The sequence below is a fragment of the Gallinula chloropus genome (assembly GCF_964237585.1).
Source record: "Gallinula chloropus genome assembly, chromosome: 2".
NCBI classification, from domain to species: Eukaryota; Metazoa; Chordata; class Aves; order Gruiformes; family Rallidae; genus Gallinula; species Gallinula chloropus.
In genome coordinates, this window is record NC_140086.1 from 121,696,247 (window position 1) to 121,711,616 (window position 15,370).

At 40.1% G+C, this 15,370-nt stretch overlaps 1 protein-coding gene across 2 annotated transcripts in view; it reads left to right on the forward strand.

Moving 5' to 3' along the window:
- Window positions 1-7,214, forward strand: part of SLC4A7 (solute carrier family 4 member 7) — a 93,195-nt gene extending 85,981 nt beyond the window's left edge. For both annotated transcript variants that reach the window (XM_084260379.1, XM_084260380.1), the window contains 6 exons: window positions 88-156; window positions 614-787; window positions 1,107-1,238; window positions 1,947-2,044; window positions 4,412-4,519; window positions 6,220-7,214. In XM_084260379.1, coding sequence (XP_084116505.1) covers window positions 88-156; window positions 614-787; window positions 1,107-1,238; window positions 1,947-2,044; window positions 4,412-4,519; window positions 6,220-6,301 — 663 coding nt within the window. In that variant the 3' untranslated portion in view covers window positions 6,302-7,214. The remainder of the gene's footprint in view (window positions 1-87; window positions 157-613; window positions 788-1,106; window positions 1,239-1,946; window positions 2,045-4,411; window positions 4,520-6,219) is intronic.
- Window positions 7,215-15,370: the final 8,156 nt, after the last annotated feature.

The window sequence follows — 15,370 nt, forward strand, 5'->3', positions numbered from 1 at the left end:
TAGTCTATGTCTTGCACTGGTATGGACTGCTATGTTATACCATGTTGATTCCAAAAGTAATTGTGTGGGTGTTTTTTCCCTCCCCAGTTTATTCCAATGCCAGTTTTGTATGGTGTCTTCCTTTATATGGGAGTATCTTCATTAAAAGGCATTCAGGTAAAGTTTGATTTTAATGAAAAATGTGCTTTTGTTTAACACTAAATAAAAAGGAAACTGTGACACGTTACTTTGTGAGCAACAAGTGGTAGTCCATATTGTTTGAGAAGTATGTAGGATAATTTTCTGAGTGTCATATTCAGATATTTGTTCTTATGTGACATCTTCATTCCTCTTTTTTTTTTTCCACATTTATTCTCTCAGTATTGTAGTTGACAAGCAACCTCTTTTTTTTTTCCACATTTATTCTCTCAGTATTGTAGTTGACAAACAAATTTCCTGAAACATTCTGAAATTTTTTAGTAGTAGTGTGGGGGGGGGAAATTGCAACAAAAAAGCTCCTTGAATGTTCAGTATCCTTCATTTGTATTTTATTTGGGATTAACTTATGTTTCTGGAGCCCTTCTGGTGGGGAAGAAAATAATTAACTGAAGGACGACTTTATTTTTCAATGCAGTTTTTCGACCGTATTAAACTGTTTGGAATGCCTGCCAAACATCAACCTGACCTGATTTATCTACGTTATGTGCCACTCTGGAAGGTCCATATCTTTACAGTTGTTCAGCTCACTTGTCTAGTTCTGTTGTGGGTCATTAAAGCCTCTGCAGCTGCTGTTGTTTTCCCTATGATGGTAAGTTATCTATTTTGCAGGTTAATAATTTTCCAAGAGTACGTGCATCATCCAGGATCTCTTTAGAACATACTTGCTGCCTTAAGAAACAACCTGTAGAACAAGTTGTTCACTTTTAAACACAAAGACTTTTCATTTCCTGAAAATAAGCGATTCAGTTGTGAATAGCTATTGAAAATGGAGTTTATTTAACTTTGTGGTAAGGCTAAACTAGTACTGCAAAAAAAGGGCTTCAGTTTAATGTTCTGAGTACACTGAAAGCATTTGTGTGGTTTTTAAGTAGTTTAATACAAATTATTTCACTTGTGGTTCCTGTCAGGTTCTAGCATTGGTGTTCATTCGCAAGCTCATGGATTTATGTTTCACCAAAAGAGAGCTTAGCTGGCTTGATGATCTGATGCCAGAAAGTAAAAAGAAGAAAGAAGACGACAAGAAGAAAAAAGAGAAAGCAGTAAGTGTGCAAACAACCAAACAAAGCATGCTATAAATTGCTAGAAAATACTGAATGGGACTCAAAAGATTTTTAAGTGGCCTAAGCATATTACATTATATACCAAATACACATTTTGAAATTCTTTACTAATGAGTTTTAATGCTAGAGGAACTGTTTCTCACAATTAAAGTTAAGGAAATATCACTGTCAATGATGTTCTTATAAACTATTGACTCTTATTTGTGATTAAAATTAGAAAGAAGCATTTTTTTAGAAAAAAAATCTTGTTTTCATTGTGTTTTGTTATATTAGACGTTGGGTGTGGGTGGGAGAGAAAAGCAGCAGTGTAGGGATCTTGACCCTGCTTAAATTAATCACAAAACTGTCCGTCATAGCAGAGAAGTTTTGCTTGTGCATGTCTGCTGAGCTGTGGCTAAAACCAACTGCTAGTTACCAAAAATATGTTAATATACATTGTAGAACTTTTCCATAAAAGTCTTAAAAATAGCTAGTTGAATTCCTTCAAAAAATTTTAACACTTCCCTTCCTCACTCCCATCCCCCCTTTTTGGATAAAATATTTTGAAGGAAAAAGATCTTAAACTGTATCTCCTGTATCTACAGGGAAATGTGCCTTACCTGTATGGAAATTACCCATCAGCATGAGATGATACTTTGATTTCTGCTGTATGAGTAACTTTATAAACTTTTTACTTGGAATTTACAGGAAGCAGAGAGAATGCTTCAGACAGGGGACAATGAAAGTGTACACCTTGCATATGGAGAAGCAAATTTGGATTTTCCTGTAAAAAGTCTAAAATACAGGTAGAGTAAAACATTGGTCTTTAAATGCTTCTTGTGTTACACACTGTAATTTGCTTTAAATTGAGTTGGTTGTGTATGAGTTGAATTATTATTTTTTTTCCCAAGCTTGCAACTGGGACATGATTAGGAAATATGAAGGCGTATCTTACAGTGCTTTAGTAGCATTTTTATGTTGCATTGTTCTTTAAAACTGCATCTTAATTATAAATTTACGTGACCATCTTGAACAGATCAGATGACTCTATTTCGACCAGCGGTACTCAAGGTGAAGAAACTTCCGTGGTCAGTTCTCATGGAAAACTTGTGTGTTACTGTGCATGAAAAACTGAGTATTAAGCAACTAATAGCATCAGTTGAGCCGTGTTTACCAGCCACTGTGATTTTTCAGAAGAAATCTTAAGTGTGCAGTACTTTGAATTCAGGTTTAAGTGAGGACTAAAGCCTGTAATTTCTGTGATATATAAAAAAATACCTTTTTACAGGCAGCCATCTGTACTTTAAAATGTTATTTTCTGAAAGTAAATGTGATGACAGGGTTACTGGTTCTCTTCCAGTAAAGGAATTTCTGGAATTTCTCTGATGGAAAGGTCCCTCAGTGCAAGGTATTTTCTTGCAGTCTTACTGGGGATGTACTCAGCTTAGGTGTCAGGTATTCTGTGATTGTTCAACACACAGAGAAGAATCTCTCAGGTTGGAAAAGATCTTTAAGGTTGAATCCAATCGTTAACATTGCCAAGTCCAACCACTAAACAGTGTCCCTAAATGCATGTCTATGCAGCTTATAAATACCTCCAGGGATGGTGACTCAACCACTTCCCTGGGCAGCCTGTTCCAATGATTGACAACCCTTTCAGTCAAGAAATTTTTCATAATATTCAGTCTAAACCCCCCACCCCCCAGTGCAACTTGAGGTTGTTTCCTTTCATCCCATCCCTTGTTACTTGGGAGAAGAGACCAACACTCACCTGGCTACAACCTCCTGTCAGGTAGTTTTAAGGAGTGATAAACTCACCCTCCAGGTTAAACAACCCCATTTCCCTCAGGCTAACTCCTCATAGGATTTATGCTCTAGACCCTCCACCATCATCATTGCTTGTCTTTGGACATGCTCTAGCACCTCAGTGTCTTTTAGTGAGGGGCCCAACATTGAACTTGAGGTGCAACCTCATCAGTGCCGAGTACATGGGGACGATCACTTCCCTGGTCCTGTTGGCCACACTACTGCTGATACAAACCAGGATGCTGTTGGCCTCCTTGGCCACCTGGGCACACTGCTGGCTCATTCAGCCAACTGTCAACCAACACCCTCAGGTCCTTTTCTTCCAGGCAGCTTTCCAGACACTCCCCAAGCCTGTAGTCTTGCCTGGGATTATTGTGATTCAAGTGCAGGACCCAGGATTTTTGGATTAGACAGATATTTCTGCTGAGTACTACTGTCTACTCTAAGAGCAGGCTTAATCACATTGTAACAACTGAAAGGAAATTGCTAAGTGCTAAAGCTTTTTTAAAAAGCATCTGAGTTGCTGATTGCTCTCACAGTAGAATTATGATTTCATCAACTTGTGTGCATGTGTGTTTACTATATATTTCACTGCCTTGCATCTCGTGGGGATTCCCGAGGAAAAAGGGCTTTGAAAGATTTCTACAAAATTTGAAGACCTCTTACATATACCTGGAGTAGATTGTGAAGCTTATGTATAGAACAGAACAGAAAACATATCTAAGGACAGCACCTGCTGTACGTACAGATGTGTGGAGCAAAGGGGGAAATGGGTTTTTGAAAGCTTGCCTTCTGTGAGGGTGAACTTGCCTTCTGCAGGACTTGGGGGTGAAAAGGTGACACACAGACCTTGAAACAGTCTAGTAAGGCTCTGCAGGAAAAATAGTAACTTGAAATCTGTCTGGATATTGGGATTTTTAGTTTTTTCTTAGTTTTAAATCTCAATTGAGTTACTGCTTTAGAGATTTTGTTAACGACTGCTCTTTTGCCCTTGATTATTTCCTGGAAACAAAATAATTACGCGCTATGAAAGCTTTAGCCGAACAGTGTGATTCATCTTTTCATTTTTGAGCATGCAAACCAATTTTCAAAAGTTACAGGTAATTTAGAAATCAGGTATATCTCAAACATTCTCAATGTCTAAATGGTATCTATGTGAAAAACTGTTTTGAGATGCAATGTGATTAAGGCAGCACTAGTCAGTTAAATTTCCGATTTTTTGTTGAATTATGTTTGTAAGAGATGAACTCAACTTGTGGCTGCGTAAATATTGAAACAAGCACAACTGATGTCAGTGATGAGTGACAATAAGTATAATACTATTGAAAGGTATTGAATACTAACCAGAAAGTATGTTTGTTCTTTAGCATTGATCCCTCAGTTGTAAACATATCAGACGAAATGGCCAAAACTGCACAGTGGAAGGCTCTTGCCATGAATACCGAGAATGCCAAAGTAACCAGAGCTAACCTGAGGTAGATATAATTACTCACACATTTTCTAACTGTGGATTTGTGTTTAGTAGCTTATAGCTGACCTTGTCAGTCTTGAAATTTAAACATACATGGTTGTAAATCTGTATTGACTTTTTACTTCTGAGGAACTTGAATTTTAACTTAATTTTTGTCTCTTGTGCTGAAGTTGAACAATTTCTTTAAGGAATTCCAATTATTTTACTCAATGTATTATTACAATTTTAACATTAGTCTTTATTTACTTAATACAATTCTGTGCTGCTCTGATGGGTTTAGGGTTTCTGAAAGCTTTACTAGAGTGTATGTGAGCCTGGGAATTGTTGGTCCTGAATATTAAAAATGCCAGTGGGAATAAAAGGTAAGACCAGCACTTCAATCTCTAAAACCTAAAATATTCTCAAATATTACTAAATAATATGATACTTTAACACGTATCTTCTGTGATGGCCAGGAACCCCTTTCTCAATGAGCTTCCTAACAGACAAGAAAGTAGGTGTGCAATGAATCGTTCTGCTGTTCTGTTCCTCCCCACCTGGCTGAATCTATCAAGGAAGGGGACAAGCCCAATCCTGAATATTCATATAGAAAATCTCAAAATTCCTGAAAAGCTTGTAACTTACAGGAACTGTTATCTGTTCCTGCACAGTGCAGCTATTTTTATGTAAGTAACAGGAAAAATTGGCCTGCTTGATTCAGGAAAACTAAGCTTATGCAGTTATACTGTCTGTTGATCCCTTTCAGGCAATTCTGTCAAAGGAAGACAGGTTTCAGCGATAGGAAACTGTCAACTTTTGTTTAAAATTACATCTTGGTGGAAAAGTTGGTTTTGAGGGGGGTGTAAATGCACAGTCATCCAAGCTATCTGGTACTGTTCTGCTTACATCATGGAAACAGCAGTCATGATTGGCTCCTTAGCACTTGTATATCATACATTAATTAAGCATGTTCATTGCTGTAAAGTAGGCATGGCCACGTGCTTTGTTTTGCCCAGACGGTAGGTCAACCAAGCAGACAGAACTTGGAGGTATTTTAATAGAAAAAGCTGAAGAGACTCACTAGTGTAGTCACCTTTTTCAGTGAATCTTAAGCCTGTATTGTTTCAACTTCATTTAAAACATTTAATTTTTTGGAAAATAGTACCACGGGAGCTAGACTGTCAGGAAGATAGAGACGCTAGTTAGATAACAGAGTATGTGTGTCAGTATACCCTTATCTCTTGTTTATTCTGAGAAACCTGTTACAGAATTTGTGGATGCTTCTGACTCATTACCTGGTAGTCATTGGGTACCCATGACTTGAAGGGATACAGACCTGTAATTCTCTTTCCATAAGAGCTAAACTTTTAGATTTGTTTTTCAGCAGTTAGTCAGTACAAATCCATCTTACTGTAGGTGGGTGGGTGATTGGGTGGTTGGTTGTTTTTTTCCCCAAAACATGTTTTGCAAAACAATTTCAAACCAATAAAAGCAATGGGACTGGAAATGGTATTTATAGATGAGTTTTGGTGTTTCTCTTTTTTGAGCTTGTACTGTTCTGTCAGTAGTAGCTCACAGTTTAATTGGAGTCCAATAGAAATTCATCATCATAAAAGTATCTGTACATAAATACTTTCAGTGTTCATGGTTAAGTGTAAGATGCTTGAAAGTTAACCTTTATTAAGAAGAACCAAACCTTAGATTTTCCTCTTTGCTTTCAAACAGCCCTGAAAAGCCAGAAAGCGTGAAAATAAATGTGGAGGATACGTCTGTTGTGAAATACGTGGATGCTGAGACATCTTTATAGAACTGAACCAAGGAGAATTGCGTCTATTTGTGTGTGTGTATATATATCACTGTAGGTATTATACCTTTGAAGTGTGATTTCCAGTATAAGGAGCGACATGTATTTAATTCTGCTATTGTTTAGGGCACTGTAGATATGCTTGCATAATGAGAAGATTTTCCTACAAATAAGATTGAGTGGTGATCACACTTCAGCTATTTATTTTATTGGAAATTTTATTTTCATTTTTAAATAGGAAGATTGTAATGAATGCATATTATTTTCAATAACCAATATGTGCATAAAAGTGAAATCAGCTTTTTTCTGATGATTACTGGTCCACGTAGCTTAAAAATTTGCAATACCTCTGTTTATAACGTGCTCTACAGAAGTTTGTTTTCCATGCAGGCAATTCCTGCTTGTTTTTGCAGGGTATACTTTTTTGTGATTTCATAGAACAAATATTAATGTGCTGTCGACGAGAACTACTGTGTTTTATGTCTCTGCTACATGCTCATGTTTTCCGGATTCTGTCTCTCCCGTTTTACAGAAGTGGCCTAGAGCCTGAAGTCAGGTGGTTTGTTAATCCTTAAAATATCTGTAAATACTCTGTTCTGCTACTTCTTTTTTAAATTGACTCTTCTAATTTTTCATTATCGTCTAGTAGCAGTACGAGTCCAGGCATTGTAGTTACAGTCCCAGGTCAGTATTTGCCATTCTGGACACTCTGTTTACACAATTTAAATTGGATTTATGGACAGCAATTTGGTCAATAGGAAGTTACACATACTTAATAATACTTGTGCTTTCAAATTCTTTTGTTCCTTTTTTTTTACTTAACATTTTTCTGTCAACTTTCAGCATCGGACTTACTCAGTTCTGACTGAAACTTTATACATGTCCTCATCAAATACATTTCTTGCTTAATTTTTAAATTTATTATGTATAATTAGCTGTAGTTTAATTCTGTAATTAGGTATATGATCAGTATTATTTTATGGATTACAAATTGCTTGTGGTATTTGTATGTACAGTTCTGATCCTCTCCATTGTGAAGGGCATATATGATAGCAAACCAACTTATTTTAAAACTTTTTATTTATTTTAATTAGTATAAATTTTTATCATGTAATATGAATCGAAAAAGTAAATATTCATTTCTTAAAGTAAATGGGATTTCTGGGGGCTCATTGAAAGATGCAGTCAGTGCATTGTACTTACATTTTCAAGTTCTAGTGTTTAACATTATAATATTTGAAATAATGAAAATTTTATGTATAAATGAAAGTCTTGATCAATTATCTGCTCAGTTTCCTTTTTTTTTTTTCCTCATGCCTTAGTTTTTTTTTTGCTTTAGTTTCTGAAATGATCTCTACATTCTGAAACACCACCAACCCTTTCTGGATGTCTTATAATGGCTTTAATTAGAATCTCTGCTCATTTAAAATTAGAAAATGCTGTCTGCTTAATTCTGCTTGTAGCAAAGTTGTGAGTTTTACCATGGACCATGTGGTAAAATTCTCAACAAGCACAAAAGGAGCAGATTCTGCAGGAGGGCAGAGTTCATCTAAAAATACCACTTGAGGTGGAATTTTTGGTGCTCTTCAGCCAAGTGTCACTTAGGATACTACTGTCTTCTCTCTACAAAAAGCGAAGTTATCAGTGGGAATAAATAGAAACATTTAAAAATAGCATTTAAGTTACATGGACTGTTCCATTTTCTTTAATGTAATTAATTTTTTCCTCTTTTTTTTGTTTGGCTGAATTCTGAGAAGACAGCTTAAAGAAAGTAAATCATAGTGTACACCAGTACGGATAATGTTATATCCAAACTGGCATAACAAAGGCTCAGATCAGTGGAAAAACAAATGAGGTCTGCATTACTGATGTGACTGTGTAATGACCTGTGTAAGATGCTCCTTTATTCTTAGTGTAGTTTGTGCCTTAGCTTGAGTACATAACATACCCATGTTTTCCCTCTAGTCAAACTCAGATAACAATGAGAGTACAGCAGATGGTTTCCAAAGTCTTTCTGCATTATCCATAAAGAAATAAATTTAAAAAAATAGGTACACATCTGCATGTCAGCTGTTGAGGAGTAGTAAATAGCTATTGCTGAATCAAAGTGAGTGAAGGTATTTTGGGTGGTTGATGTGGTGTTGCCACAGTGCATTGCTTTTGAACTAGTCCTCCCAGTAGTAGTTTACATTTCATATTCACAGTCCTGCAACAATTATACCAAGGACCCCAAAAAAACTATTATAAGCCACCCAATATTTTCTTTTTAACTCTTTAATGCTGGAAACCAGGGGTCCCTGGTGCTGCACATCTTGTATCTGGGTTCTACTTCTGAAGGGTTAAGTTTTCGTCAATATTACAGGAAGTGGGTATTTTTCTAGTGAAGTTCAAAGGAAACAAAACCAAAGACCCACAAGTCTAATAACAGTATTTATTTAATTTCAATTGTGTAGCTATTTTACTCAGTGCCAGAGATACCATGACTTGCAAAGCAGTTTACAGCAACTGTTGGCTCCAGTGTTCTTGGTCACTAGCAAGTTACACTTGCACTTTTTCCTGATGAATAGAAGATGATCTGGTATTAAGTGCATAAAACACCATTGATAATCTGTTAAGTGATTCGCTGCTCATTTTACACCCTCTCAGCTTTAAAATCACATGTAGTATTAAAGTAAAACTGCTAAGGATGTAGCTTACTGTATGTAGATATACATTTTGCCTTAATGGACACAAAAGAGCAGTGATGATTACTGTGCACTGATTTTATGTTTTTTTTCCACAGGGGTTAAGCCCTGTAAAACCTACGCCAATATATTTCCATTCCAGCAGTTAGAGAAAAATAAACAGCCCTGCACTTTTTTTAGATGCCTTGGTTTCCCGGAATGGAGCTTAGTGCTACTGTGTATCTGGCTGCAGAGCCACCTCAGGAAGTCCCCTTTTTTTTTTTTTTCCTTACCCCTCCCTCCCTTTTCTTTTTCTAATTTATTTATAAATATGAATGTTTACATAAAGTGTAGGTCTTAATTTTGACCACCCATTTAAATTATCATCTAAAATCTTTCACTTAAAATGCAGTCTCGTGTTTAAATTGCATTCTACAAAACTCGTTCTTAGCATTTTCATATGTGTTCCAATGGCAGGCTTTTCGTGCTGTTTACATATGCCCAAGGTCATGATACTTTCTTCTTAGGTTAATATTGCAGCTATAACATAATACATGATTTACTCAGTGAAATGTTCCAAATTGCCAAGTTTGTCATCCTGAAACCTGTTAGGGTAGTATTCGGTGCCCTAGTTGGAGGTTTTACAACCAAATCTCTTGGCTGGTTTCTCCCCCCCCCTCCTCCTCCCATTTAAGGAAAGTTCTCCCATAACGTGGCCATTTGCTTCACCTGCATCTCTGTTTAACACATGGTAACTTCCTAATTGGTGCCCTTTGCAAAGGCAAGTTATACAGGCTGTAAAATGTAACTGTAACAACAAGTTGGTGTAACATCACAAAGCCTGCGCTGTTTTAAAGGGTTGTCGTCTTGTATGTCTGTTCTGTAAATCATACAGGTTCCTGATTTCCAGTTCACAAATGTAGTCTCTTAGATGAGCACCACCATGATTTTCGCATTGTTTCTGCTTTATATGATTAGTAATGTTTTAATTACTCATCTAGGTCAAATGCATTATCAAAGTACAGTACAAATGTGTGAAATACTTCTGTTTATACCAACAGTAATTTATTTTACGGTAAATTTTAAGACTAGAGGCACACAGCTTGGAGTCGGCGCAGAAGTAGTGCTATAAATAAAGCAAATCGCTTCGTAATTTTAAGTCAGTTTTATTTTGTAACTTTTTTTAGTGAAAACTCACAGGACTACTTAGTTGGCGTTGATCTAAAGACACTTTCATATTGGATCCAGTATCTGTTGATGTTTATTTGGAATATTGAAAACAATGGGTTTTTTTCTAAATGATTTTATGGGTGAGAGAAATAATTTATAACGTTTTTCTTTCTATTGTCGCTGACACTCCTGAGCAAAGGTGTCTTCCAGGGTCCAGCCGCTGTGGCTGGACGTCAGCTTTGATTTTAACGCCGGTGATTTGAAATGTGGCTACACACACGCTCTGCCGTCCCGAGTTTTTTACGACTGCTTTTCTAATTCCACCCGTGTTGTTCTTACTTCCTCACACAGTCCTAGCGCGACGAAAAGGGTTACTCCAGAGGCAGAGTCAACACTCGGTCTGTACGGCCGCCCACCCCTCGCGGGCCGCGCGTGTCAGTGATGTGCAAGATCCAACCTTTGTTGTTTTAATTAGAATGGAATTATCTTTTGTAATGTTTCAGGACATTGGTAAAAGCAATAAACTCTACTGAACTCTACTTTCTCTGCTGTTATTCCGTGAGTCGTGTCGGGGGCCCGGTGGGGGCGAGGGCCGCTCCCCTTGGCGGGCGGCACTGGCGTCCCCCGTGCCCATGGCAACGCGGCAGCGGCGGCCGTCGCTAAGGTGCCCGGGCGCCGCAGAACACGGCGGTTTGCCATTGGCCTGCGAGACGGGCTCTTCTCGAAGAAAACGGGACGCGATTGGCCGCGGGGCGGGGTTTCCTTCCCGGTAGACGGAGCGTCGCTTCGCCGGAGCCCGGCGGCGGCTGCAGGGGGAGAGGGCGCGGCGTGAGTGGCACGGGGCTGGGGGCGCGCGCGCGCGGCGCGAGCTGCCGCAACGGAAACTGCCCGGCGGGCGCAGCCTCCTCAGAGGGCTGCGGAGTGGGCGGGAGGGAGCGCCCCGGCCTCCGCCGCGGTGGGACTCTTGGCCCGCTCCCCGAGACCGGCCTCAAGAAGGGCTCTTGGCGCCGTGCTGCCTCCAGCGGCCCATAGCCCGCGGCGGGAGGAGGGGCTGGGGCAGGGAGAGGGCGAAAGAGGCAACGAAAGGAAACCGCTGCCTTCTCGAAAGTGTCACGGGTTTGTCAGAGAGTTACGGGGCAGTCACGTAGTCCAGCTGCGGTGCGGTTCAGTCAAGGAGAGGTAAAGGCTTCCAACTTAGTGCTGAAAGAGTCAAAAGACAACGTTAGCGTTCAGGAATGCACGTAAACAGGCAGCTTGGGGTGAAACACTTATAAAAGATCAAGTGCCGAGCCAGACCTGCTTAGTCATGAGTAAGATGTGAAGAAAAGTTCTCTGTGCTTCTAAAGGAAGCCCATTCAGAGCGGCATGCTGCCTGACAGCTTTAGAGAGAGTGCATCCTCTTGCCTAGCAAACTAGGAGTAACATCTCTAAAATAAGGGTTATTCTGCCCCCATTCCCCATCTTCATCCTCCATCAATCCTTTTAATGCTGTCTTCTTCGATGGGCGGAGGCCACTGTGATGAAATGCAACATGGCGAAGTGCTGGGTCCTGCACTTAGGTCATAACCCCAGGCAACGCTACAGGCCTGGGGCAGGGTGGCTGGAAAGCTGTACAGAGGAAAAGGGTCTGGTGGTGTTGCTTGACACTCACCTGAACATGAGCCAGCAGTGGGCTCATATCAGGAGTAGCATAGCCAGTGGGACCAGGGAAGTGATCTTACCCCTGTACTAAAGTCTGGTTGGGCTGCATCTTGAATACTTTGTTCAGTCTTGGGCCCCTCACTGCAAGAAAGATATTGAGATGCTAGAGCTAGTCTTATGAGAAGAGGCTGAGGGAACTGGGACTGTTTAGTCTGTAGTGGAGGAGCCTCAGGAGAGACCTTATTGCTCTCTACAGCTACCTGAAAGGAATTGTGATGAGCTGGCGATCAGCCTCTTCTCACAGATAACTAGTGATACGACAAGAGGAAAAGGCTGCAAATTGTGCCAGGGGAGGTTCAGGATAGAAATTAGGAGAAATTTATTCTCAGAAAGCATGGTTAGGCATTGGAACGGGTTGTCCAGGGTGGTGGTGGAGTCACCATCCTTCAGGGTGTTTAAAGGAAAGGTTGGATGAGTTACTCAGGGACATGGTTTAGTAAGTAATATAGATGGTAGGGGGACGGTTGGACTAGATGATCTTGGAGGTCTTTTCCAACCTTTATGATTCTCTGATTCTGCAGCCCTGTGCTGTTAACCGGCTCTGAGCCTTCAGAAGACTTCAAACAATCCCTCATGATTGCTGGAGGCTCAGTTGTAGCGGTACAGTTCCCTAAAAGGGTCTGCCTGGTATCGCAGAGTTACACATTATCCTTGTGTTGATACAGAGCTGCTTGCTGGACTTCAGAAATCCTCATTTTTTCCTACATCTGTGAATTGCAGACTAACGGGATAGATATGGGCAGAATCTACAGATACACCTACAGATGATGTGGCAAATAGCCCAGAGACTCACATTGCACGGGTCTAGGAGTCTGAGAATAGGCCTGGCCATTTATGGCTCTACTGGAACTGGGATGGTGCAGAGGAAAAACAAACACCACTCCCTCCCCCCTGCCCCAAACCAGCAGCAGCTTGAATATTTTAGATTTGCTGGAAAAACAGGAACCTCGTATTGGGTTATAGTTAATCTTCAGAGAACCTTTACAGAAGTTATTAAACAAAAAATTGAGGTAACTATATGCATGTGGAAGTCACCCTGTATAGCAAACACGCAGATTTCCATATTCGGTCAATAAAATGTGTAAGAAATATTCTTCAAACGGTGTCTTTATGGGTTCATCAGTGTAGAATTTCCTAGACATGGGATGTCCCCTGTGGTGACCCATCCTTCTGATTGCTGCGTTCTCTGAGGACAAGGGGGAAACAGCCTGGAGTTCCCTTTGGTTTCCTCCAGCTGAAGAAGTAGTACTGTCCTGGTTCTGGCCTGCCCAAGCAGCCAACACAGGTGAGACGAGTTAGCACAGGTGAGCTGAGTTAGCTGGGAACTGTTTTCCACACCAGCTGCCATCACTCCCCCATAAGAGGGGCTGGTCAGGGAGGGGTGCTCCTGGGTGCTTCCAGGGCAGTCTGAGTGTGGCCAGGGCATGGGGTCTGCCTTTTCATCAGTGTAGTACTCTGTGCTGTCACCAGGAGTGAGTGTAATTTGCTGGGTGCTGTTATTGTTCCCCTTTCAGGTGTTTTTTTTTTTTTTTTTGTCAGGAAAGTGCCCTTATCCTAACCCACGCTGGTTGTGGAGTGAGCAGCATGCTCAGTCACTGTTTGGGGCTGAACAACAAGTACCTTTTGGGGTTTTTTCATCATCTTTCAAGCTTCCTTTCCATTTTTATTTTGATAATACTATATTGATAATTGCTCTTTTAAGAAGTGAATTTTCATCTGACCTCACACATCTTATGGGTTCTGCTAGATACATTCCTATCTAGCAACAGCACCACAAGTGTTACTAAAGCCAAGCTATAACTTATCCACTGCTTCTTTATCCAGTTTAAGCCAGTTAACCTTCTGTGTATAATTAGATAGTGGAACTCAGCCACTGGAGTGATTCAGAAAGGAGTTCAAGGGTAAATCATGCAACTAGTTACACTTGCAAACTCTGCATGTGCAGTAGTTACTGCTAATAAAGATTGTAAAAATGTATGACTTTTTTTTGTTTAATAGAGTTAACTATTACACTGTAGTTTGTGGTGGTAGACTCATCTTTGTGTTTGCGTTTATTTGGGGGGTTGTTTTCACTTTCTGAAGCTCTGTGTGCTTGTGTCATCTGAGACAGGTACTCGCTTAGGCCACTGAGCAACTCTGGGGTGGTAATTCCTTTGTCTCTCGTTTCTCATTGTTAGAATTCTTCCATTTCTGACAGGGTTCTTGGAGCATTTCTTGTCCTGTCCTGCATGCCAGCACTATCCCAATGCATCTCTCTTCCTATGTAACTGAATTAACATAACTAATAAAATGTAATTATTCCCAGTTAAAATGAATTAGTTAATATTGCTCTCGTTTCTTTGTTTTAAGTGGAATTGATTAAGATTATGCTGTAAAGACATTTTCCTTTTAATGTGTTTCCCTTCTTTTTAAAGAGTTGTCTGATCTCCATCTTTTTCTGGCATAAGGTAAGTGAAATGTGAGTGGTGCTCAGTTGGTTTCTTACACATTACTCATGGGCCTGCCTTAATAGCTGGTGGATGGTTAACAACCTGGCTCCATGGAAATTTCTGTTGGCATGAGTAAAGACGACACACGGGGGTGGGAACTTAGTCAGTGACTTCAAGAGAATTAAATAACTGTAAGAATATGTAAGGAAGTATTTAATGTTTGCTTTAAGGCTTAGGGCTGCTTCAAGGGAAACGGGGCTGTTTCCTTTTGTCTGCCTGTCACTCAGGGCGTGGTGCTAATACACCTCCCTTACTTAATGACTGGATACCAATGGAAGGGTTTTCTGCTCCTCTCTATTTACAGCTGCATGTTCCTTCCCTCTGCCTTGTCAGCAGAGATGCTCATCAGGCCACTGCAATGGTGAGCGAAATTGGTAGAAAATGAACTGTACAAAGAAAAGCATATATGTTTTTGTCTGTTTAGCTCTCTAAATTTGCTCAGGTTTGTGTCACAAAAACTGAAGTAGAGGTGAGTGGCTGAGGTTGGTAAGGGGCTTCCATTTTCACAACCAGTTGCCTGTTAGTTAATTGGTTTATCTCTGTAGTACAGCTGAAGGACAAAACACTTTAAGCTGTATGGATAAATGCTCCTTTCTGCATATTGTCCCTGCCCTTGTACAGCAGGAGCATCTGGGGACAAGCTGTAAGGTAATCGGGGTTAAAGGAGAAGAGATTATTTGTGACCTGAATCAGGTTTCCCAGTCAGCGAGCTGTGTACCTATGGCAGTGCTGTACTGGCAGAGCAAAGAGGTTGTGCACGGTCACTTTGTGTCCAGGGATTGCCTCTTCTTGTTGATGTGCTTACTGACTTGCATGGCTTAGTGGCCTCTAGGAAATAGAGAGGTAACCTCAGGATGAGTCCTCAGAGCTGAGTGAGGGCTGCATCCCTGAGTGAGCTGCATCCCTTCATTCTCAGGCAGCAGTGAAGGGAATTTGGTTTGATGTTTGTCAGGTTCAATTTTGTACAAAGACATCTGGATCTATAATGGCAATGAACCTTTAAAATATTAGTTAGCTGTTACTTTGTTTCATCTTTACTAAGCTATTGC